We start from the raw sequence: 25708 nt of genomic DNA, 5'->3' as shown, positions 1-25708 counted from the left end.
TGGGGTCTAGAATTGGTCTCAATTTAGAGAGAGTGGCATCTTTCACTGGATATTGGCAAGCAATACCACATAGTTTGATTCTGAATTTTGCATAGACAATGCCATGAGAGTAAATGTATCCTTACAGACTGGCTCATTTGAAGAGGTGACACATCACAGTTTCTGACCAAAACTACCATTTTGAGGGCAAAGGCCAGCTACACTTTCCCACTTGCTTGTTACCTAAAAACTACCACCTTATCTTGTTTCCTCCGTCTAGTAGACTGTGGTCAGTAAAATATCATCACCAGGCAGAACCCAATGAAACCCACTGCAGGCAGTAACAAATAATAATATCCTTAGTTATTAGAAATCTGGCATAGTTAAATGTTAGGAAATCAGAAAGAACCTGCAGTTGAGTCAATAAAAGGTATTAGCCATCAATCAGTGCAATAAAAATGAATCAATATACAAGCCAAATAGCTGGCTATTCTGAGTCCACAGGTGAGGTGACAGACAACATGTGGTTGTCATGAAAGACAAGTGAATGAATAGAAATGTCAGGTAGAGCCAGATATCCTCTCTGCCAGACTGCCTCACAACTTCTCTGTTATTTTCTTTACTACACTCTCAAGATAGGACTTTGGAAGGTTCTTCTGCTTGCATTCTGGCCATTGTTCAAAGCTTGCAGTACCATTTTATCTGTTCCTTTTGGACAACTGTCCCTTCACTTACTCTTTTGATACTCTTCCTTACATTATGTAGTTCTGAGTTTCTGACCTATATGATTTTCTGTCTCTCTAAAGAATTTCTTTTACATTTTTTGCAAGGCAATATTTTTTGCAAGGCAGGTCCACTAGCAACAAATTCTCTCTCTCTCTCTTTTTAACACCTACAGCACCTGGTCTTCCTAGGTGGTCTCCCATTCAAGTATTAACCAGACTCAACCCTGCTTAGCTTCCAAGATCAGACGGGATCGAGTGTGTTCAGGGTGGCATGGCCATAGACCAAATTGTCTCAATTTGTTTGTCTGAGAAAGTTTCTCTTTTATCGTTGAAAGATCATTTCATGGGGTACAGAATTCTAGGCTTGTGGTTTCTTTCTCTAAACACTTTAAATTTTCACTTCATTCTCTTGCTTGCATGGTTTCTGTGGGGAAGTTGGATGTAATTCTTACTTTTGTTCTTCTATAGGCAAGGTATTTTTTATAGTTTAAAAATGATATGCCTAGGTGTAAGATTTGTTCGTTTGATTATTTGTTTTGCATTTATCCTGCTTGGTGTTCTCTGAGCTTCTTGGGTCTCTGGTTTAGCATTCGACATTAATCTGGAAAAATTCTGTCATTATTGTTTCAAATATTTCTTCTGTTCCTTTCTATTTTTCTTCTCTTTCTGATATTCTTCTTTTGCATACATTACACCTTTTGTGGTTGTTCCACAGTTCTTAGATTCACTTCTATTATTTCAGTGTTTGTACTCTTTAGTTTTGGGAGTTTTTTGAGGATCATATTGACATATCTTCAAGCTTAGAGATTCTTTCCTTTGTCCAGTCAACTAATAAGCCCATCAAAAATATTCTTCATTTCTGTTACAGTGTTTTTTTTTATCTCTAGCATTTCTTTTCGGTTCGTTATTAGGATTCCCTTCTCTCTACTTACCTTGCCCATCTATTCTTGTATACTGTCTCCTTTACCCAATAGTGCCCTTAGTGTACTAATCATAGCTGTTTTAAATTCTTGGTCTGATTTCAATATCCCTGCCATGTTTGGTTCTGATGCTTGCTCTGTCTCTTCAAATTGTTTTTTTTTTTGTTTTTTTTGTTTTTTGTCTTTTGGTATGCCTTGTAATTTTTTCTTGATATCCTGACATCATGTATTGTATAAAAGAAATTACTGTAAACAGGACTTAGTAATGTGTTGGTGAGGTGTGGGGGAAGGCAATTCTATAGTCCTATGATTGAGTCTGTCTGTTAGTGAGCCCACACCTCTGAACTGTGAACTTCATGAGTGTTTCTCATTCCTTCTCTCCCCACTCCCTTTTGTGGGACAGAATGACTAGAGCCAGCTGGAGTTGGATATTTCCCTTCTCCCAGGTCAGTTAGTCTCAGATAATACTCCAACAAGGTAGGCTCTGATAAACTAGTTTCCTCTGAGGGCAGGCCTTGTTAGAAGAACTGAGTGTCACCGTATACAGTAAGTCCTCACTTAACGTCTTGAATAGGTTCTACAACTTTAAATGTAAAGATGTATGGCTGAAATCAATTTTACCATAGGCTAATCGATGAAAATAAGAGTTAATTTCCTACAGCATCTTATCAATATTGTAACAAAATAACATTATTCAAGGATCTGCTGTTATTTCGTAATGGTTTCTTTGCAGGAAGCCTGAGGAAATTTTTCTCTGATATTTACTATAAGAACCTGATAAAGCTCCTGGAGATAAATCTCACAATATCGTGTGGTCCCCACTATGACTGGGCCCCCCTGGAGTTTTTAATTCTCAGGTTGTCCACACTGAACCTCCAGCAATTAATCAATCACATTTCAAGTTTTCTTTTTGGACACAGGTTCCCTTGGTGATCTCTGCCCCAGGAAGATAAGTCCCCTGTATTCACCTGCCTTCTTCCTTAATCATGGGAGTGGTGCTTTGTCCTGTGTCCTCCCTTCACTTACAGATCCAAGAAGAGTCCTCTCTTCTCCTTTTTGAAATCTCAACTGTCCCCCCAAGTTATTTTATTCAATGCCATGGATTTTTGATTGTTGATGTCATTTGTTTGTTTGTTTGTTTGTTTGTTTCTAGTTTGTTTATTACAAGACTGGCTCCTTGATTTTCATGTTTCAGCTCAAGATATTCTCTAAGCAGCCATCCTGACTACCCAATTTAAATCTGGGCTTGCAGGCCACCTCTAAGCACTCTCTTTCACTTTCTATTTATTTTCTTCCTAGCCCTCATCAAACCTGAAATTATCTTGTTCATTTATTTAATTAGATACTGTCTATTTCCCACTACTTTAATGTAAACATTATGAGACAATCAGAAGATAAATCTTATATGCCTTGTTTACCATTGATTCTCAGTGCTTTGAAGGGTATTTTATGTGTGGCAGGTGTTCAAAAAGTACTTGTTTAAAAATAACTCTGATTTATTTAATCATTCTGCTATTGCTGAACTTTTTCGAAATTCTAATAAGCACTGCTCTGATAAACATATTTGCATATAAATAAATTTGTATATAAATTATTGTCCATGTTGACTTTTTCCCTTGATAATCCTATAAGTAGAATTCCTTTAAGTAAAATTGTTGAGTCAAAAGGGATGAATATTTTTAAGATTCTTAATAAATATTGCCAAATTGTTTTCTAAAAAGACTATTTTAATTTACATTTTACCAATAGTATGTTACAATGCTTATCACAGTTTGCCTTTATTACCATGGAGTATTGTGTTTTCTAAAAATCTTTGCTAATTTGAGAGCTGAGAATGAATGTATTTGTATATTTACATTCGTCTTATTATTTGTATTATTGTGCTCTAGTTTTCTTTGTACCTATTCTTTTTCTAGATTGTAGCCTACTTTAAACAGGGATTTCATCTTTTTAGGTGTAGCCTTTTCTGAGGACATCTTTATCAACTTTTAGCAGTTTCTGGACAAACTCATTTCGAGAATGGACTAGTTTTCCAAATGACTGAAAACAAAATAACTTGAGTTCCCAATATTATTATTATATCTTCAAGAATGACAAAATAAAATATATTGACCCCAATGGGCTTTGCTAGCAATTTTGCTTAATTTTTCACACCAGTGGCTCTCTACGATAGTGTTATAACACAGATATGATTGAGATCCAATGGGAAGTGACACAAGTAATGCATTACCAATAATAAAGTTCTGAAACCCGAAGGTGACTTATTTTCATGAATTAGAGCACATTCAAAATTATTTGTATAATAATGAACATGATTCATTTGATTTCTTGAAAGAGAAATTAGTGGTATTAGAGCCTATCAATTGGTTACAGTAGTTTTGTCTACAGAAATATAGAGTGAGTCCCGTCTGTAGTTTTAATTTTGTAGTAGCCATGTTAAAAACTAAAAAAGAACAAGTAAAATTAAAATTAATATTAGCAAGATATTTTAAAACCAATGTATCCAAAATACTATAATTTTAACATAGAATCAATGTAAAAACTTATTAATGAGATATTAAAATTTTTTTTATACTTCTTTGATATCTATTGCATATTTTACACTTACAGCACATCCTAATTTGGACCACATGCATTTCAAGTCCTCAAAATCTTTATGTATGGTGCTACTGCATTGGACAACCCCGGGTTTACAGTGTTAGTTAGGACTTTTATGCATACAAGACAATTAATATATTTTTTAGTAATTGGAATGATGTTTCTGGTAGGTGTCTTAGTTTAAGTTCCCATAGCAGCAGACCCTGAGAGAAGGATTTGGGTAGAAGTAGTTTATTTTGGAAGTGATCTCAGGAAAATACTTGTAGGGAATGGAATAAGATAGAGAAAGGAAGGAAGCCAATATAGGGTGTGTTAGCAAGCAAGTTACTGCTTAGGCAACTGGCCTCCATCCTGCTGGGTAAAAGGAGAAAGAATATTTCAGTTGATAAGCAAGGGGACCGGGATCTTTACCTACGAACTCCCCATCATCTTTAGTTGAGGGTTGATTACAGAGTTTTGGCTTGCCTTGCATATGGGGCCAATATGCTTCAATAGCCAGAAAAGGCCCTTAAGTAGGGAGTGTCAGATAAACAATAAGATGCCTTAGACCTGGAAAGGTGCCTTTAAAGTGGAAAATCATAGCTTCTGCTACAGCAGGTCACACAATCTAAGTAGAGATTCTATTAACTTTAGGAACCCCAGACACTTGAAGCACCAAGACTTTCCTTTTATGCTACTCATCTTGTTCACTTCTGTCTCTAGTTCCTGAAACAGTTCTTGTCAGACAGTAGGTGTTTAATAAATAGTTGTTGACTGTATGTCTTTCCTTAGGTACTGCTTTATTCTTTCAGGCCTCTCCATGTCCTTGGGAGACATGGCTACTAGCAGTTATGGGTCATATCCTTATAACTCCCCAATAAGAAGTAAAGTGAGGTTTTCCCTTTCCGGCTCCAGCAAAAATTCTCAAAGAAGATCAGTTGGCCTGGCTTGGGCCATGAGCTTATCTCTTGATCAATCTTATTGGACATGGCCATGTTATATTATGTTTGGCTAGATTTAAATTGGGTGCCCACCTCTGAGACAACAAAAGTAGAGACTTACTAGAAGGTGGAATGACAATGCAATTGTCACCATATTTGGAACTAGGGAAAACCACTGGAGTATGTTTAAATTTTAAGTGCTGTTTGTCCTATATGTCTTAGCAGAAAAACGCTTGAGGACCAGCCCTGTCTTAGCTGAACTATTTACTACTGTATTATTGGTTCTTATATCTATCATTGATATAATACTTGATGGTTTAACTATTTGAAAGGGATCCTATAGATCATCTAGTCATTTATACTTTGCAAAGGCACAAATGTGTATCATGTGCTCCTGAGGTTTGTTTGGGAATGAATCGTCAAGTACGACAAGACTGGATCTCTCCTTTGATGTTGTCTCCTCATCCTTACTAGAGTCAATGACTGGCTTCATTCGCTCAGTATAATATTTTCAACATTCCATGTTATAGCATGTATCAAAATTTCATTCCTTTTGATAAAATGCCAAATAATATTCCATTGTATGTAATGACACATTTTACTTATTCAATCATCAGTTGATGGACACTTGGTTCCCACCTTTTCTCCCACTGTTTGGCTTTTATGAATAGTATTGTTGTGACGTATGTGTAAGTTTTTGTGTGAATATATGTTTTCATTTCTCTTGGGTAGACACCTAGGAGTAGAATTGTTGAGTGGTATGCTAATCATTTCACATTTCACCAGCAGCGTATGAGGGTTCCTATTTCTCCACAACCTCTCTGATATTTATTATTGTCTTTTTATAGTATTGAACTATTTAAGATCAGTAAACAAGTGCAGATAGAGCTTTGCAAGTTCTGTGCCTGGCCTAGTGGTCATGTACTAGGCATTCACTAAACATTTGTTGAATGAATGAAAAAAATACATGTACACTCACAAGTTGTGAGGCTCACAATAACCCTATAGGAAGTAGGGAGTAGAAGACTCTGATTCCCATTTTAGACCTGAGAAAAATAAGGATCAGAAAGATTAGGTAATAAGTGAAAAGTCAGATCCTTGGTCCTTTGGCTCCAAATCCAGTCTTCTACAATTCAACACTGGTTCTCGGTAAATCTTTGAAATACCGTTATTAGTTAATGTACATAAAAGAATGTTCAGAAGTTTCAAAGATCTTAAGAAAAAAAAAGACTCAGCAGAAACTGAAGGGACTGCATGTTTTTGTGGCTTGGAGACTGCTAAGGAGGATTTTGAGAGTTGTGGGGATGAGAGAATGGTCTAGGGCAGTTTGACAAGGGGAGTCGCTTGACATAACTTTTGCAAGCAAATTCTTCATCTTTGAAGTAGAAATGGTAGCTGAGAATTTACAGGGCTAGAAACTTTAGGGAGGTTTAAAGAAAACTATAAATCAGGTGAGGGCTGATTATTTAGGTTTATAGACTGTATTTTCTGAGAAAGAGATAACATGGAAAGATAGGTAATAATCATAGTTTTCTTACAATATTCAGTTCTAATTGTAGTTCTTTATTTGTAACAGAAATTCTCTAATATATATGAAATATCAAGAGAATAGTATAAACCCTCATCACCCATCAATTAAAAATTATTGACATTTTGCCATTCTTATATATTTAAATAGTCTGACTTTCTTGAAAAGGCATTTTCCCCAACAGCTTTTTGCAGTATAATTGACAATCGAAAATTGTATATATTTCAGGTGTACAACCTGATGACTTGCTATATGTATATATATACATTGTATGTATGTGTGTGTGTGTGTATATATATATATATACACACACACATTGTGAAATACAAGCCTGTCAACATATCCATCACTTCACATCTGAACAATTTTCCTCCTTTTTTTATGTTTAGAATACCCAAGATTTACTCTTTTAGCAAATTTCAAATACACAGTATTGTCAACTATAGTCGCTTTGCTGTAAACCAGTTCTCCATAACTTATTCGTCTTGCATAACTGAAACTAAAAGCCATTATTAATAACACCAATTCAGGCAAGTGACATTTAGGGCTGAAGGGAAGAGAAACTGCTGAGGCCACAAAAGGACTGAAAACTTTAGAGTGAGTCCAAGATTTTGTTCATTGAGTCCTATAATCATTCAACGAATATATTCTAGGTGTAATTTTCATGGACACTGACCATCCACCAGTGAGATAGACCATGCTGGCCTCGGATTTGAGTCCCAATAGGGTTTCATCATTTACTGACTCTAAGACTTGGTTTTGTCCTCGAGCATCATCTTTCTCATGTAGAAAGGACATGAGGAAGGACAATAATAAGGACAATAATACCTCTTGACTGCGCCATTGTTACAATTAAAAGTGAGTTAAAGTACCCAGAAATGCGCATAATCAGTGTTCCGTAATGTATGTTCCGTTCGCCACAGTTATTGTACTAGGTTCTGAGAGCATGATGAAAGAAATAAGGAAGTCTGTCTGTCTCTCCATACTCCTCTCTCATCTAAGAGGGCAGTAAAAACCTCACAGAAGTCCTGTGTACAATGCAACACGTAAGATGCCAAAGCCTGTCCTCAACGACAGCATGCTTTCATCTTCTAAATTCATTTGAGTTCTAATCTTCTGTTATCTTTCTTTAGGTATTGCGGCTCTACAAAGATAATCTGTGCTAAACCCTGCTGTTGTCGAGGTCAGATGTTCGCCCGCAGGTTGGAGAAACTCCCACTGCATCCTTGTTTGGTCCTGATGAGGGCAGTGAGCCCGGCAGGCCAGCTGCTAAAGCTCTCTGGCAGCTCTCTCCCGGTCTTCCGAAAGCTGCAGTCAAAGGGGCGTTTCTAAGCCGCAGGGGCGGGCAGAGCCGGTGCCTCTCCTCTTTACTTCTGGGTGGGCACCTTGATTCGAAGAACGAACTTCGGTGAAATTTGCAGCCAGGAGCGAGCACGTGGGAGCCTCGCTGCCGGGCACTGTGTACCTCGTGGGCCGCTTACACGTGTCTATCCAACGGCGCCGGCTGCCTTGGGTCGCACCTGCGCGTGGCTCGCAGCAGCCTCGCCCGCCGCCTCGTTGCTCGCGACAACCGGCTCTAGGTAGCGAGTGCAGCGGCAGCGGCGGCGGCGGCGGCGGCGGCGGCGGCGCGGAGCAGGCGCCCGCGAGGCAGCGCCGCCCGGGAGGCGGAGGCGGGGACGGGGCGGGCCGCCAGAGCTCCGCTCCCGGAAGCGGATGGTTCTTGGGCTCCAGCCAAGCGGACCTGCGCGGCGGCCAGAGGTCCAGCATCCCCGCCAGCGCCTCTAGGAGCAGCGGGAACTGCACCGCCGCGGGAGCAGCGCGACACCGGCTCTCGCCGCCCCGGCGGGATGATGCTGCCGGTGTACCCGGAGGTGAAGCCCAACCCGCTGCAGAGCGCGAACCTCTGCTCGCGCGTGTTCTTCTGGTGAGCGTCGCGGTCGAGTTGCAACGTCCCACGGTCGCTGAGCCCGTGCCTTTTGGGGAAGGGACTGAGCCTCTGTGCGAGCGCTTTCTGCCGGCGCTTCTTGGGGCGGGTGGGGCTGCCCCATGCCGGCCACGTGGTCCCCGCCTGTGCCGGGCGCGCGGGGCTGGAGGGAGCAGAGTTGGGAGGGGAACCCGGGGACTTGGCGGCGGGGACGCAGGGTTTCCCTGCTTTGCCGCTCGCGGTCCAGCTGGCTTCCAGTTGCGGGGAGGAGGAGGAGGAGGAGAATGGAGGCTGTCTGGGGAGGAGTCGGGGGAATCTTTGCCCAGCAGGAAAAAAGACTAGTGCCCCGCCCTGCCCCGCGCCCCCCACTCCCCCAAACAACATCCCCCGCCCTTAGTCGGCTTTCCCCTACTTCTCAGAGATTCGCATTCGGAACTAAAGCTGCACCCTTTTCTTTCTTTTTAAGCAAGCAGCTTACGAATACCTTCCTTTATCTAATTTCAACCAAAGCCTAATTAGTGCCCTGGACCATTGCCATTTCCCAGTAGTGTCCCACCTCTTCCGATATTGCTTAGATGACAGCTGCGTTACAGCTCCATCGGGCTGGGCTTCCTCCGTGTCCGTGACTACGTCTCTGCCTTTCTCCCTCTCTCCCTCTTTCTCTTGTATGTTTCTCACTGTGTGCCCTAGAAGCCGGTTGTGGCAAATTTCATGTGGGTAAAAAGCACTTCGTTATTATTTAATGAAGGGGGACACTATTTGAACACGATTGGCTTTTGCCTGGTACACATACAGCCCTGACTGGAGCATTTCTTTGACCAGCTCTTTTCCTATTGCTAATATTTCCACTTCCACTTTTGAGAACTACTCGGGATGGGTCTTATTTGCATCTATAACCTTCAGAGAAGCATCCAGGGTCTTGATGCAGGTGGTCCTGCACAACTAGTCTTGTGGTCCCAAAACCACTGAAGGGTCCCTGAACTGGGAGGAAACACAGGTGCAAAACGGCCTACAGAGGTGAAGCTCTTACTAAAGTTTCCCATTTTAGCAGCTGTGACTATTGACTGGGGGGACTTCAGTCACACTTGGTTGATTGTTAGATCTTATGTTTCTCGACTCTAATCTTTCCTACATATTCTGATATTTCCTTTTTTTTTTTTTTTAAGGAAAGCCTAAGGGACCCCAAGGGAATGAGTGCACTTACACTTGTTTTAATTATGGTGTGTTCAGTATGTGTTGGAACATCTCTTGGTTGGTGGCCGGCCTTTAAGGAAAGGAGTGAAGAAGGAATATGGCTGTGGTTACCATAAATTATAAGCAGGCAAACACCTTAAGTTCAGGCAGGGCAAGGACCTTCGGAAGCACTTTGTTTGTGGATTATGGAAATGTTTGTGCATGGAGATGGAAAAGTGAGGGCTTCTCATTAATCACTTGAATAGCCACTCATGTCTGTTTTCCCTGCTGAGGGGAAGGCGTTAATTCCGTTTTACACCTAAAGGCTCTGAAGCAAAGAGAGGTTGAGTAAGTTGCCTAGGATCACACAGCCAGTAAGTAGTGGTGAGCAGAATCCCAAACCAGGCATTGTGACGTCTGGGCTCGTGTTCAAACCAATGCTTCTATTGGGCCACTTGTTTTTAAATGTATGGAGAAGGCTATTCCACACATACCTTTGTTCTTGTAGGCTGGAGTTTGTTAAATTTCTTGCTGTTGGAGATGGTGCATGCTTTAGGGCAACTGTTGTCAAAGTGTGGCACTCATACCTGCAGTATCCACATCACCTGGGAGTTTGTTAGAAATGCAAATTCTCTGGCATCCATTCCAGATCAATTCTGTAAAATTAGAAACTCTGGAATGTGGATTTTAAACAAGCATTCCAGGTAATTCTGATGGAAAGTTAAGACTGGCTCACTGCTTTAAGCCACTCCTCCCATTGTTATTGTTATTCTAGTATTAATAATTTTTAAAAAAGGACAAGTCTTTGTGAAGTCAGTTGTAGACTATGGTTGCCACCCTGTATTTATTTACCCTCTGCAGTTTGAGGAATTTTAAAGTCTGAGGCACTTCATTGATTTTTTTGTGTATCTCTCTGAGTCCAGGCAGGAAAGCTGAAATGAGGCCAGCCAGGAAGTGCTGCCTGGGGACAAGGCCAAACTTGTAGAGAAAAACTCATTTTTCAACTTCTCATTGATTGTTTGCTTTTCTTCTCAAATTTCATCTGCTTTCTAAGCTTATGAACTGGTAGCTACCTTTTTCTTAAAGATGCCAACAACTAGCATACTGACTTTTATACAAAATAACCTTACTGGGATTTTGGTGTTTTCACAGCACATTTTGGACTTGGGGGTCTAAGAAGAGTCATGTATTATGGCTACTGGTAGTTGTTGCAGATTTTTGAAAATAACATATTTTTTCTATTTCTGTAAGAAATTTAAAACTGTAGAGAAAGAAGAAAGGAATAAGGATGATTTATTTCTCTTAGCCAAGTACCTGCTGCTATTTCGATGGTTTCTTAGTCTTCCTCCTAAAACTTTTTATGTACACCTGTGTGCCCACATGCCTTTTCCATAAAACTAAATAGTTTTGAATTCCGATTCTTTCTTAATTTCCTATGGTTAACATTTATTATGGCATAAAATAATCTTCAAAACATGATATTTAATGATTGCAATTTACAGAGTCTCGCTTTTTTTGAACACAGTTTGTTTCTGTGTATTATGATATAATGTATATCCATGCCCATATATTTTGGGGCATCTTTCCTTTTTCTCTATTCTCAGAAGTATTATTACTGATGAAAAAACAAATTGTTTTCCAATAGAATGTTCCCTCTTCATAGGGGTTTGTATGCTTATTTCATTATCAACTCTGAGTACCCGAATTAAACTTTTTTTCTAAGTAAAAAGGTTAATATAATACCAGTTTTAATTTGAATGTATTTGCTTTATAGAGATGAAACATATACTCCTGATTTCATTTGTATTTCTTTGAATTGTCTATTAATAGATTTTTGTCCCTATGAGGCATTTGTATTTTTGAACTAACTTGTAATAGTGCTTAATATTTTTCCACATTCTCATTTGTCTCTTAATTAGTTTAGAGGTTATAAATTTATATATCATTAATTATGATATATAATGAAATATGATATATATGAGCTTTTCTTTTTGATTTCTCCTGTTGCTTTTGTAATATATCTTTTTAAATCCCAGCATCATTTAAATCTCTATAAGTATTTTTTAAAGTTCTTTTCTCATTTCTAACAAAAAAGGCAGCTAGAATTTCTTTTAGTATTTGCTATAAGATAGGCCCCATTTTTTTCCAGAACAGCCCATTTTCCCTTATGGTTTATTGAATACTTCTTCCTGTTCCCCATTATTGAAAATAAATGGCAACAATTGTGAACCATGTCCAACTGGGCATTAGATTGCCCTATTCCCTGAGACTCTCCCTGGTGATATCCTTCTCCCTGATGGTTGGGGTGGTGCGGGGTGTGTGTGTGTGTGTGTGTGTGTGTGTGTGTGTGTGTGTGTGTGTGTGTGTGTACATATGTGCTCTGTATTCCTCTGCCCACCTTTATCCTGGAGGTCAGCAGGTTGGGGGTTAGTACAGAATGTGTCCCCAGAGATGGCAGTTGAGGATGGTTTGGGCCATATGCATTTGGCCCAAAGAGTGGTTAAATTCTTGCTCCCTTGACGCTGGCTCAACAAAGCGAATGCTGTCGTGGAGACTGCCACTGGTGTCAAGACACACTCTCTGGAGACTCTTTTCAGAGAAAGCTGATGACATGAGGGGGAAGTGCATATGGCTGAGTGCTGACGTGGCTTAGAGAGTTGGTTGTATTAGGCTCTCAGTAAATATTGATCATGAATGCATAGAAATGTTTAATTTTAAAATAGGATTTTTGCACCATTTTCAGACTACCTCATATTAATCTCCTTGTTTGTCATTAACAGTTGGAAATCTACATGTTGCAGACGGAGGCTAGTGGAGCTTTTCAGGGCTCTTTCTCTGGCCTCAGTCTGTTCCTCTTTCTTAAGGTTTAGTTTGATGAGTTTTGGCAATTTTATGCAATAATTGCAGCTCCAAGCAAGATATAGAATATCTCAAAGGTGTATTAAAATTTACTAAGTCCTTGCAGTGAAATAAACAGTGTAACAAATTTTATAAGTTTATCTCCTATAGTTTATTCTTGATTTTTTTTTTTTTTTTGGTATTTATCCTTATATTCCTGCATCTGGTGTTAACCAGTATCCTTTCAGTATGTCAAGTAGATAACTTGCTTTTCTGACTTCTCCAGGGGACTCGTCTCTTTCCTCGTGTAGCTCCCAGGACACCTGCTCTGTGGGGTGTGGCGCACGGGGGCGCCCTCTACAACATGAGCTTTCAGTGTTAAGTCTCACCTGTCACTTTTTGATGGGGTCCTGTTCCCAGTGAGGATGCTTCCATGGCTTTCCTTTTTGGTTGAGCTCTAATCCCTTTGTACATATTTTCTGTGCTGATGAATAGCATACAGGTAGATGCCCATAGTGCAGTGGGAAGGTGCGGGCTTTGGAATTAGATGGACTCAGCTCTTATCTTTGGCCCTGCAAATTCTGTGTGGCTGCATGCAAGTGATCTCTGAGCCTTAACGTTGAGAGACTGGAGATGATAGTAAATGCAGTTCACTCAGTCCAGAGTTAAGGCCTCAGGTTGCTAGGGCCAGAGGGTGCCTGAAGACAGGAAGATAAATGTTAGATCCATTTAAAGATTAATCTAATCCACATGAGATCTCTTTATCTATGCAGTCTCACCTCGTTTTATTGTACTTCCCTTATTGCCCTTCATAGATACTGTACTTTTTACAAATCGAAGGCAAGACCCTCCACCAGCAAAAAGATTACAACTCACTTTTTCATGGTGGTCTGGAAAGGAACCCACAATGTTTCTGAGGTATGCCTGTATTATGTACACACACAGAGTTAACTGAAAATGGAAATCAGCAGAGACTTACCTTAATATTTTCTTTAGATGTCAAAACTCATGTTTACCTATTTCAGCAGTATGTTTTGATATGCTGTTAAAAATGCAGACACAGGGCCCTCTCCCTTCCTTCTCCCAGATATTCTTATGCAGGCAGTTAGTCCTCAGAGATGGTTCCATTTAGATAACAATGTTGATAATCACTAACACTGATAGAATGCTTCCTGTGGGCTCAGAATTTCACTCACTGTTTTATATTTAATGTCTCATTCAATTCTCAAGCAACCCTATGAGGCAGGCCTCTTGTGAATATTTATTTCACAAATGAGGAAATCCCAGTCCAGAGAGGTTGAGCAATTTGTTAGGAGCGTCATACCAAGGAGGTCACAGGACCTAGCTGGGATTCCAGACATGGAAACCAGCAGTGCTCAGGTTCCTTATCTGCCTGGCTCTAGCTTTGACAGGTAAATGTTGGTTGTCCAAATAAAAAAATGAATATGCTGACTTTATCCAGCAGACACTTAAAAATCATGCTAGTGAATGAATATGCTCTTTATATATGCATGCATCTGGAGCATGTTTTCCTACCTTCCCTTTATTATGCTGCCTCCTGAATTGCCATGTGGGTTTGTTGGTGTGATTATCCACTTGTGGCATGAACTTGTCAGTTCTTGACTTTTTCATCCTGATCCACTAACATCAAATTCTATTCGTTCAACTTTAAACATACCCTTGGAGTCATTCATTCTTTCAGCAGAGGTTTCCTGAACACAAGTTAGTGGGATCCACAAGGAAGGAAATGCCCAAATATACCTGCCCTCCTGGGGCTTGTGTCCCTCTCCACTCCTGCTCCGAACTCAGTTCACACTCTTGGTTTCTCTTCCTCTCAGTGGGTCTCCTTGCTATATTCTTACCCCTAAAACAAGCTTGTGCTATCCTTCAGCTTAACAACCTCCCTTGCCTCTTCACTGTTCTCAAGAGCAGTTCTTTAGAGTGGCATTCAGGGATCTTTCAGAATATGCTTTTTGAGGTTTGTTTTCCATCATTTTTCATGCAACTAGTCTTTTCTTATTAGGTGAGGCAGGTCTTGTAACTATTCTGCCTTTGCAGGGCCATCAGAGCCAGGATTAGGGTGCTGACTGATGCAAGGCAGCTGCCTCTAAGTAAGCTGCTGGGTTACAAAAGCGGCCGATGCCTGTTTTCCCAGCACCATCGCTAGAGGCACGTTTCTGCCACACTGGCCCTAATCCACGGTGGAGCCTTGCCCATCTGAAGCTGGTTTGCCTGGGCATAAATCTGATCTCTGCTACTTACTTTACCACAAGCAATAATCATTGTACATATCTCTTAGGGTCGTTGAGAGCGTTACGTGAACCAAACACTGATAAGACATTTAGAATAATGTCTGGAAGATAGTAAGCAGTAAAAAACATGAAAAGAGAGCTGTGCCACCTTCCTCTTGTTACTTAACAATTGTAAGCTAACATGTACCAGATAAGTTACTATTTGAGAGTACAATGGGGTACTGTTTTGACTCTTGTGGTTTAGGTTATTCATTCAGTAAACATTTGGGTGCCTTCTTTGTTGCCAGGTTTAAATCCATAAAAATAACATTCTTCTCAAAGAGTTCACACAGTCTGATGGGGAGGCAGTCATTGTATTAGTTCTATAAATAATGCTAGCTGCTTAGAAAAGCCCCAGATCTTAGTGGCTTAGTTAAAACAAACAGACATGCATTTATTCTTATGTTGTCCATTTTGGATTGGCTGGAGTGGGGAACTACACACATACTTAGTAGCTGGACTTCTTATATCTTGTGGCTTGGTCCTTGGGTCCTCTCCATCAGGTTTTCTTTATTCAGCTGGAAAGGGGTTGTATATGTTTCAGACTTGGAAGTGACACACATCATTGACACTCACATCCTGCCAGCCAGCTCTCAGTCATGTGGTTGCCTCTTACTATATATAAGGGAGCTAGAAAATGTGGTCCATGCATCCAGCAGTCTACTGCAAGAGTTAATCACAACACTTTGGGGTGTGTGCTGTAGTAAAGGAATAAGGCATACACCAATGGAGTGTTTTGAGGAGCCGTCGAATGGAGAAGGTGGGGAGTCATCCCAGGAGGGGATGGATGTATGCAGGATGCAGAATTGTGGAAAAGGGGTAATGTATCCTGAGAACAGTGAAAAGTGTTATGGACACCCTTTGGTTGTTATGCCCTTCCCTGCCAGCTGGTGGTGTTATATACAGTCATCAAGGTCATACCTCTCCCCTATTCCTTATCAATAAATATGCCAACTCTCAGACTTCATTTCTTCCTTCTACCCAGATCTGTACTAGGTGAACACCTGCAGCCCTTCTATGGTTTCTGGATTAGCTCCTTATTCCGTTTCCTGGTTCCATGGTCAGTTTTATGCCGGCCTCTTTGTGAGGTAGTCCCTGCCTGCTCTTTTTCCACAGGCTAGGTCCTGTCTGCCCTACGTCCGATGTCATAGAATCATAAGGTCAGAAGGGAGGGATCTTTAGTTCACACTCAGTATAGGAATCCCTTCCAGACATTGTGTAATGGGGACATTTACTACTTTTATTTCTTCATATTAGAATGCCAGAAGTGTGTTGTATGGTGCCGCAGTTTTCTTTCCGGGAAATTTCTACCCATCTGTATCTCTTTTTTATTTTTTGTCAACACACAGAAAGTTTACGTCCCCGCTTCACATGATAGCCTTCTGGTTTTCAAAAGCAGCTATCATGGACCCATGAAATCTTGTCTTTCAGAGAATTGTCTCCAGTTTATGCTACCTTTAAATGGCAGGGTTTTCCTTTGGTTGAAATGAATGCTCTTTAGTTTATCGGTGTTTTGGTTCTAACGTGGCACTTATAACTGGACATAGTATTCCGGGTTTGATCTGTTCAGAGGTAGTATTTTAAGTGACTACTACTTTGACAGTTTAACAGATGGTTTTGAGTGCTTACTGCGTTCCAGGTAATGTTCTAGACTAGGAGTTGGCAAACTATCTTCCATCAGTCAAATCTAGCCTATTGTCTGTTTTCGTTAATAAAATTTCATTGGAACACAGCCTTGCTCATTTATTTATATCTTGTCTGTAGGCTAAAGCAGCAGAGTTGAGTAGTTGCAACAGAGTCTGTATGACCTGCAAAGCCTAAGATATTTATGATCTAGCTCTTTATTGAAAATATTTGCCTACCCTGTTCTAGGTGTTTGGGATATAGCAGTGAGCAAAATAGATAACAAACACTGCCTTCATAGGACTTAAATTCTAGTGAGAGAACAAATACTAAACAAGATAAATAAGTAAAATATAGTTAAGTTAGATAGTTATAAGTGTTGAGAGGAAAAAAATAAGGCAGGGAAAGGATTTAGGAGTGTGTGTATGGGGGAGGGAGATGACAATTTTAGGCAGGGCGGGCAGGGAGAGCTACACAGAGAAGGTGAGGAAGCGAATCATGCACATTCTGGGAAAATGGCCAGTGCAAAAGAAGAGATCGTGAGGACTCTGTTGGCCTTTGGAGGAGTTGGGCTATACTTGGAATGAAGTGGGGATTTAGTACAATCATTTTGGCTGCTGTATTGTGAATAGACTAAAGAAAGTCATAGGAAGACTAGCAGATGTCACAGCAATTCAGGCAAGAAATAATAGGCCAGGATGGTAGGAGTGTCAATAGTGAGTAGCTGGATTCAGGGAAGAGCTTATTTGAAGGTGGAGCGGGGGAGTCTTTGATGCTAGACAGACTTGAGAAGAAGGGAGAGTCAAAATTGCATCCATGGTTTGGGCCTGAGCACCTGGAAGGATGGAGTCACCATTAGATGAGATGCTGAAGCCTGCAGGAGGAACAGGTTGGAGAAGACCAGGAGTTTGGTTTTGACCATGTTAAGTGTGAGATGCCTGCTATACACATTCAAGTGGAGAGATCAAGTAGGTAATCAGTCATCAATCAGGGGCTCAGGGAAGAAGTCTGGGCCAGAGCTAAAATTTGGGCATCATCAGCAATGTATATTGGACACATGGTCAACTGACCTCACAGTCTATGGGGTTTGTCATCACACAGACTTCTCTTTTAATCCTATTTAAGTTAACTTTGTTGTGTCAAGTTTGGCACCTCACTATTGCCTGTTGAAAGTTATTTGAAAACTTTTGTAGTCCGAACACCAAAAAGGACAGGTCCTGGAACTGTCTTCCTCGAGCGTGTGGCTGATCTGCTAGTGAACACCATGGACAGTAGATTAACTTGGCCACCAGTTTGGGAGAGTCATGCTCTCTGTCTAGAGGTATTGTATCTACTGGACATTCTGAAACTCTACAAAGAAAAGAATTGAGCTTAGTTTGGCATGATTTTCTTCGAATGAACGCAGGCTGGCTCTTGGTGCTGTCTTTCCTAGTTATATACACTTGCAAATTGCCTCCTTTAAATGATTGACTTGTGTGATTTCTATTAAGCTTGCTAGCTCTATTTTGTCTAAGTTTTTATTAATATACAGCAGTTTCTCAAACCTCGCTATGATTGAATTACATGGGCAGCCATAAAATTCAAATACTTGGTCCCTTGTAGGCCAATTTGAATCACCTCTGGGGTGGAATGCAGTATTTTTAAAAGGTTCCTTATGAGTCAGCACTGAAGACTAAGAATCACTGATTAACAGCTTCCCAGAGGTCAGACACATTTCCGTGCATATTTCCATTTTTCTGGCCAAGGGTTCTGAACTGCCCTCATCTCTACCCCTTTTCATGTTCCTTCCTCAAAGCATGAGAACAACTGGCATAATGAAGCTTATTTATCCCTATGGGGACTCAGCAAGTGATTGGGGAAGAAAGGGGCTTGCTATGTGCAAGGATCTTAGAGATGCTTGGTCTTTGGATCCTTATAGTAACCTCTTGTCGAAGCTGGCTTTGTCCTTGTTTTACCCAGGTAAGACATAACGAAGCTCTGAATTGAGTCACGTCTGACAAATTCCAGAGCCTGAGCTTCGGCTTCCCGGTCTTTGTTTATGTCCTTACCTTGGTCTGACAAAGATGCCAGGGTTGATGGTGCTTATGAGGGTAATGGAGTAGAAATCTCACTCTAGTCAGTTAAAAGCTTGTGAATATAAAATTGCTCACCTAATAAACTGCTTTTATTTGCAGACTTTTATTGATGGGCTTTATTGGGCAGGATGTGACTGAGATTACGTGGTAAATTTAACTGACTACTTCTTTTAATGTCTCCTGTTGAAGTGACCCTTCACCAGCTAGGCATTGTGTGCCCTGCCCTTCAAGATAGTATGAAAGGTGTCTGTCCTGTTTGAAATTAGTAGATGGGAGATTTATAAATGACTTAAAACTTTAGGCTGGGCCTGGAGAGGTCTGATTGTCACAGAATCCAAACATGACATTTATTTGAGTTCTGAGTCTTCACTGAGCAACACACACAGTTTATTCAGCTGTAAAACAGATAATGCATTTTTAATAGCTGTTATCTGATGTGGTACCAGTAAGTGACTTCTACATATCAGGCCCTCAGCAAATGGGTACAGTGGGGATTACTGCAAAATTCACCCCTTTATCATATCTTTTTTGTTGTTGTTTTAAATGATCAAGTGTTATTTAAAACTAGGCCCAACCCTGCTTAGCTTCCGAGATCAGAAAGGATCGGGCTTGTTCAGGGTGGCATGGCCATAGACTCATGTGACTTTTAAAAAAAACTAAGTTGTTAGCTCTTTGAGGGTAGAAACCAGTGTCTCACATTTTTATCTCTCAGCGCTGAGCTGAGCATCTCACACTTAATAGGCTTATTCAGTAATCGCAAGTTGTTTCTTTAGTCTTTTCTGATTCCTTTAAAGCATGAGAACAGCTGGCACAGTGGGGCTTACTCATCTCTGTAGGGGCTCAGCAAGTGATTGGGGAGGAAGGGGGCTTGCTCTGTGCATGGATCTTGGACATACTCATCTTTGGACCCTTTTATAACCCATTTTCTAAGTTACATTCAAGCAGGGCAAGGCAGCAAGGAGGTCATGTGGTGCAGTGTGTAATAACATCTCTGATGAGTGAAGAAGTGACTGCCCTACAGAAATTAAGATCTGTTAAAAAGAAAGCAACATGGAAAATTAATTTATGCTAAGAACTGGGCTGCTATTGGTGGAAGCACTTTGCAGTTTATAAGGTGGTATGACTACATCCACCAGAAGTCTTCTCGAAAGCAGTTTAATAACAGCACTGCGCCTGGAACTGCTCAAGTCGGCTTTCCGTTAACGGCCCCAGACCCCTTGATCTTAGACTTCTAGTCTGCAGAACTGTGAGAATAAATTTGTGTTGTTTAAGTGCCCCCATTGGTGGCACTTTGTTATGGTAGCCCCAGCCGATTTAAGCACCCATATGCCCCATTGAGGTCTTGGTTGGAGTTAGTGCCACTGGTTGTCATTGACAGAGCTACTTTGTATTTGTGATAGTTTGTCCTCTATTAGACGGAACCAGCCAAGGATTCTGACCCCACAGCCTTACCCCCTACTTGACCTGCTCATTAGAGACCTGTCTCCTCATATTTTTTTGAGTTGAATTCAGGTAAAATCGCTGAAACCCTTCAAGACGTAGAGCTAATCCACATAAATCCTCCAGAGTGCTTTACTTAGGAGGAGAGCAAATCCTGTCCCCATACAGGCAGTCTGGGCGTTCCAAGTGTAATTATTGCCCTTGAGAATAGATCAGTCGTTGTTGCTGTTAGTTCCCCAGAAACAGGTGGGTGCATCTGTGGTGTAAGGCTGTCCAGTGTGAGCTGTTCTTTCAGGCAATGAGGTAGCTCAGTCTTGTGCTCTGAACTTTGTCTTTTACAACCTACAGACAAATTTACTAAATTATTTTGCTTTGGGGAAAAACCTATGCAAGTCTATGCAAGTCCATAGTGTATCCAATATTAATAGCCAAGAAAAAATAGCCAAGAGTTTGTTCTCTCAGGCAAACTCAAAATCTTCTTTCTTCCCCTTTAGAATATAATGTAGTCCAAGTTTTTTCTTAAGACAAAAATTTTAAAGAGAAACTTAGTCCCTTTGAGTAAGCCACATTAGGATCCCCCCCCACACCAGTGGATTTTGATCATCTGTGCTAGGAGCCACTCAGAAAGTAAACTGAAGACTTTGTAAGGGAAATTCCACAAGGCTGCTTCATTTACACAGTTCCTTGGGAAGGATTTTTTTCCTGTAACAGGGAGGCACATTTTCTAAGAAACCCTTCCAGGAAGGATGAGGTGCAGCAGGAAGGAATCCCACAGAGCAGCCCATTCACAAACATAGAAAAGGGAATTAATCGCCTTTGATTTCTGGAAATTGGCATTTGTATAGAGAGCAGAACAAAGTGAGTAAAACAGCAGCTACTAGTGAACGTAATAGACTGTGGAAAAGGCAGTGGGTGAGCTGGGTGAAGGTTGCATTGGTTTAACTGAACTCCGACTAGCAACCTTTAGATGATCTGGAGACAGGCTTAGCCATTCTGATTCCCTGTCACTTTAGGCTAATTCTGTACGAAAGTTTTATTTTGAATAGTTGGTGACATGAGAAACAGAGGCCTGAGTAGGTCGAAGTAAACTAGCCCAGGGTCACTCAGACAGAAGGTCTGGTTCAAAGCTGTTATGCAGTTTCCTCCCTCTCACATATTTAGATGAAATTCCTGGCAAGAATTTGGAGGGAGAAAGAGGCGAACATGAACACCAATGCAGCACCTTGTATGTCGAAGGACTGACCATGCTAAGCATGTAGAGAACGTAGACATGAGTAAGGCTCCAGTGTGTCTTTCCAGGGTGGGAGGTGTGGGGCAGGAAACAAGGCAGTAGCTTCAGGTCGGCCCTGTGGCTACCACGAAGCTGATGAGCTTGGCTGGAGGTCCCATTCCACACTTCCTGCCTGTTCAGTGCTCACTTCCCCAGGCTCTTTACTGCCTCAGGCTCCTACCTTCTCCTGTGTTCTCTGGAACTCTCTTTTCTCTCCCCACTTCCCTCTCAGAAAGGCAGCCCCATTTACTGGTTTCTACAAAAGTCCATGCAGAGTGAGGTTTGGAGATTTTTGAAGATTTTGTTTGATTCTCAGGGGAGGGCCTTGTGCCCTGTCCTCTCTCTTTCTCTCTCAGCTCCCCTCCCTCTTTGAAGTAAAAGGCAAAGTCCCTCCTCACCTTGGACACAGGCATTCTGACCACTCCAGGACCTGCTGAGATGTCCATGAACAGTTTTCTAACTTATTATGCAAATTCCTATAATGCTAGGTAGAATGCTACCATATCTGTGATTAACATTTGTAAACACTTTGCCGGGTGTGACCACTTTCACTGCTTCTAGCTGAGGAAACTGAGGTGCACAGAGATTAAATTTTGTGCCCAAAGCAACACACCTTAGTAAATGAAGGGCAAGGGTTGGGGGTTGTGGTGGTGGTGGGGTAGCGTGGACTGTCCGATTTCTAGCTCCAAATGTTGAAAGCCCCATGCAAAGGTCCTTGGAAGGCAGAGGGAGAGTTACACTCAGACGTGTGTTTTTGCTGGAGGAGCTGGTGTGATCCAGGAAAGGCTTTGTGGAACGGGTGATGCTTATAGAACTACGTTGTGTTTTAGTTTGTGCAGAAATTCTCTTTCCTGTCTCTAAACTTCTTAAGAAGTGTACCTCCAAAAGCATGGCTACCGATGATGACTTCTTTTTTCTAGGCTTTGCAATCTTGTATTGATATTAAGGACCAATCTTTATTTCTGAAGTGTCTCCTGGTTCCCAATGGATTTTAGCATTTAGTTAGATTGTAGTGAAAAGGGTTTATGTTCATTATATCTGGGTCTCCTAACAGGCTATGATTCAATGTGTCGACTCATCTTTTTATTTGGGAAGGAAATGATTTGATGTAGCAGCCTCCTTCCTACCCCTTCTGCCCCGAAAAAGGAAAAAGAAAACACACCTTGATTTGATATGAAATCAGATTAATAGTAAAATTTTTGATTGCTTAAGGTCGTAGAGCTCTTGTCAGTCTGTTTAAAAAAAATTTCTTTTTCACCTGTGCCGGGTGGCTCTAACTCTTGGTTTGCCCAGGATATCCTGATTTATACCCTTTATCACATTGCAATTATTAACAGCACCTCTTTTTATCCCTATTTATCCCTAAGAGTATCTTAGGTTGGATGATAAATAATATGATTGCTCTAACTGAGCTGAAGTTCATATTCCATAAAATATGCCCTTCCTCGCTAGCTATGGAGCATGGGCAGGAACTGTGGACAGGGCGATGCCAATATTTGCTTAACGTTTACCAAGAGTAATGACTAGTGAAAACCTATTAATATTCCCACTTGAGTGGGTATCCTCAGAAAATAACCCCCGGCCTGTGCTTTGTATGGAAGAATGATGGTTGTGAAAGCTACCAGGGGAGAGTGTGTGGTTCTTGAGGTGACACCTGGCAGGCCAGGCGGCGGGATTCTGGGGTGGTTGGTCCATCGGGCTGTGGGAGCTGGGGGAATGCTGACAGTTACTGTGTAATGTCTCTCACTTGTAGTCCAGTTCGTGTGGCTGCAGGGACCATACCTAAAGGGTTCGTGTGTGAAGATGAGTGTGAGTTTAGCCAGCGAAGGCAATTATAAGTAAGCACTTAGTTTCAGAGGTGTAAGGCACGGAGAGCGAGCCCAACAGAAAGCCAAGACGAGGGAACCACGGTGAGCTTTCCAGGAACCAGGAAGTCCTGGGTGGAGGCTGGAAGGCCCCTGAGATGTCACAAACCTTCACTGTCTTGGCTTGCTTAGACAATATGCCGATTCCGGTGCTTTTGGGGTGGGTTGGGAGAAGGAGTAGGCCGAGAGCTATGAGGGGCCTGGGTGGCTTCCCTGTACCCTTGGAGTCTGCTGAGACAGGCAGAGGCTGAGGAAGCCAGATTATCGGGTGAGTTTACACTCTGTGGTGACTGTCTTTGCTGTGTGATCAGCTGTGTGATCTCGGTCCGATTCCAATCTGAGCCAGTTTTTTTATTCATCAATTGAACATGTTAGTTTTAGCCCTGTGGGGTGGATGGAAGATGTTAGCCACGTTTGCTGTTTTCCTCCAGGACTTGAAGCCCAGCTACCTCTCCCAGGTTCCTGGGTTCACTCCTTTCTACAGGATACTTTTTTATGGTCTCTGCTGAATTAGAGGCAAATACTTAGTATTGCAGGATTTTTCTCTAAGTGTTCTAGGCCTTAGGGCTTCTGCACTTGACGTTACACGCTGAACCTGCTCTTGTCTTTCAGCTCCTTGCCTCCTTGGCCTCCTTGCTGAGCTCTCCTTCATCACCCCATCTAAAGCAGCCGCCCCCGCCCTCAGCCACGTGTCCCTATCATATTTTCTATCTGGGCGATATCATTGTTTTGAACCTGTCTTTTTTTTTGTTTGGTCCCTTCCTAAATGTGAGCTCCATAAAAGAAACCCTGTCTGTGGCTTAGAACCTAGAAGAGTACCTGTTACATGATGAGTAAGTGCTTCGCAGTTAATTTGTGTTAGTGAATGTTGTGTTCCCGTTTTCCTACAGTCCTGTTGTTGAGATTCCTGGCAAAAGAAGTGAGTTGTGGGTTGCTTCCTTTTTTATTCAAAAAGGCGTTAATGCACATGCTGTGGCTTGAGGGCTGCTTCATGGGGATAAGGGAGGAATATTTCATTGCGCTCTGGCCTCTTTGGGGGGAGAAAGAGGAGGTGGCTCTTGGGTTTCACAGCTGGGTATTGGGGGGTTGCCCTTTCACTGTTCTTGACCCTTGTGGCATATGCATGTGGGGAGTGATTTGTCTTCCTTCCATGTCCGCCTTTCTTCTGATGAGGTGAACTGCGTGGAGGGGTGAGGAACAGAGAGGCTTTTGGTGGGAATTGTATTAGCTCGAAAATGGCATTCAGAATCCTGGGATTGGTTTAGGACTGTGGGGAGACAGAGGACAGGCGCAGAGCTGGGGGTGACAGGCTATCTGTAAAATATCTGTACATAGCATTCTCTTCACAGTCTGAAAAAACCTGTTTGTGTAGTTTTTCCTTGTTGTTTTTTTTTTTTTTGTCCCCATCTCTGAGCTTTTGTGGTTATAGGAAATATTTTTTTTAAAGCGAATGAGAGAAGATACCAAGATTATTAAGAAAGCTGTTTTAGTGGGTCCTGAGATTTACTATGGAATTTTCCTCTCTTGATTTATTTCCTGCCAAATAAGCCCTTTAATAGACACGTACACAGGCTTTTTCAAAGAATGTTTTTGTTCTTTCTTTATATGCAGCTATTCAAGCTGAGGGTTGGTATGTTCGTAATTGACCTAATGCTTCAAAGAATGAACTGGTTCAGCTGGAATTTTCCTAAAATCTATGCCCAAATAGAAAAGGGTATGGTTTATAATTAGCATTTCCTCCTTAACTTTGGATAATAGCAGAAAGGTTATTACATTTTAAATTGGTGTTATCATTTTAGTCAGCTGTTCTCAATATTGTTCTCAATATAAAATTTGGTACCCTGGTCTTATATTTTTTGGTACAAGTTGTTTTTGCTTGTCAGAATGTGGCTGACAGATTTTATTTTCAAGTCTGGAGTTGTCGCTGAGAGCTTGAAACAGTTGTCTAGGAAAGAGATGAAGGGATGGTCATAAAGAGGGACTACTGTGGTGTGGAAGAGTGATCTCATGTTCAAAGCCAGCAGGGGCACTGGGGACACGTCTGTCACACCTTCTCTTCTGCCTTAGTTGGGGCAGCAAGGGCCTTATATGTTTCATTTGTGGAGCGTAAGTAGTCTCAGTGATTAGCTCATCGATGATTACAGGAATGCAAGGTGGTGGTGACGTCATTAAAATTAAATGAAAAACTAGGCTAAATGGTTTTAGGAGTTATTTATTATTTTCCCCTGCCTGTGAAAAGGTTTTTCAAAGGCACATGAGCAGTATAAATCAGATCGCCTGGAGAGTGTGTGAGAGTTCTGAAATGCTTGCTGTGCTCAGTGAACATCATTCTCACCTGTACTCCCCAGCATGTCCTCCAAAGAAGTTCTCTCGGATACTTGAGATTAATTTTTTAGTGGACAAGGCTTGCAAGCAGAGTTCTTGGGTGGGTAGGAGCTTCTTGAATGTTCAGCCTGTTTCCCAGGCTTTTGACTAATGGTGATGGAAGCCAGAGGGAATCCTGTTCCATCCAGTTTCATGTGAAGTTATGCCATGTGTA

At 41.4% G+C, this 25708-nt stretch overlaps 1 protein-coding gene and 1 pseudogene across 1 annotated transcript in view; one reads left to right on the top strand and one right to left on the bottom strand.

Annotated features, from left to right (window-relative positions):
• Window positions 1-868: 868 nt before the first annotated feature.
• On the bottom strand, window positions 869-987 carry LOC111736695 (annotated as a pseudogene).
• Window positions 988-8349: 7362 nt separating this feature from the next.
• ABCC4 (ATP binding cassette subfamily C member 4) overlaps window positions 8350-25708 on the top strand; it is a 230511-nt gene continuing 213152 nt past the window's right edge. The window contains exon 1 of the mRNA XM_023528014.1: window positions 8350-8594. Coding sequence (XP_023383782.1) covers window positions 8518-8594 — 77 coding nt within the window. The 5' untranslated portion in view covers window positions 8350-8517. The remainder of the gene's footprint in view (window positions 8595-25708) is intronic.

This window comes from Pteropus vampyrus, unplaced genomic scaffold (genome assembly GCF_000151845.1).
Source record: "Pteropus vampyrus isolate Shadow unplaced genomic scaffold, Pvam_2.0 Scaffold21, whole genome shotgun sequence".
NCBI lineage: Eukaryota > Metazoa > Chordata > Mammalia > Chiroptera > Pteropodidae > Pteropus > Pteropus vampyrus.
The sequence above is the reverse complement of the archived record's forward strand: the minus strand, read 5'-3'. Positions and strand labels throughout refer to the sequence as shown.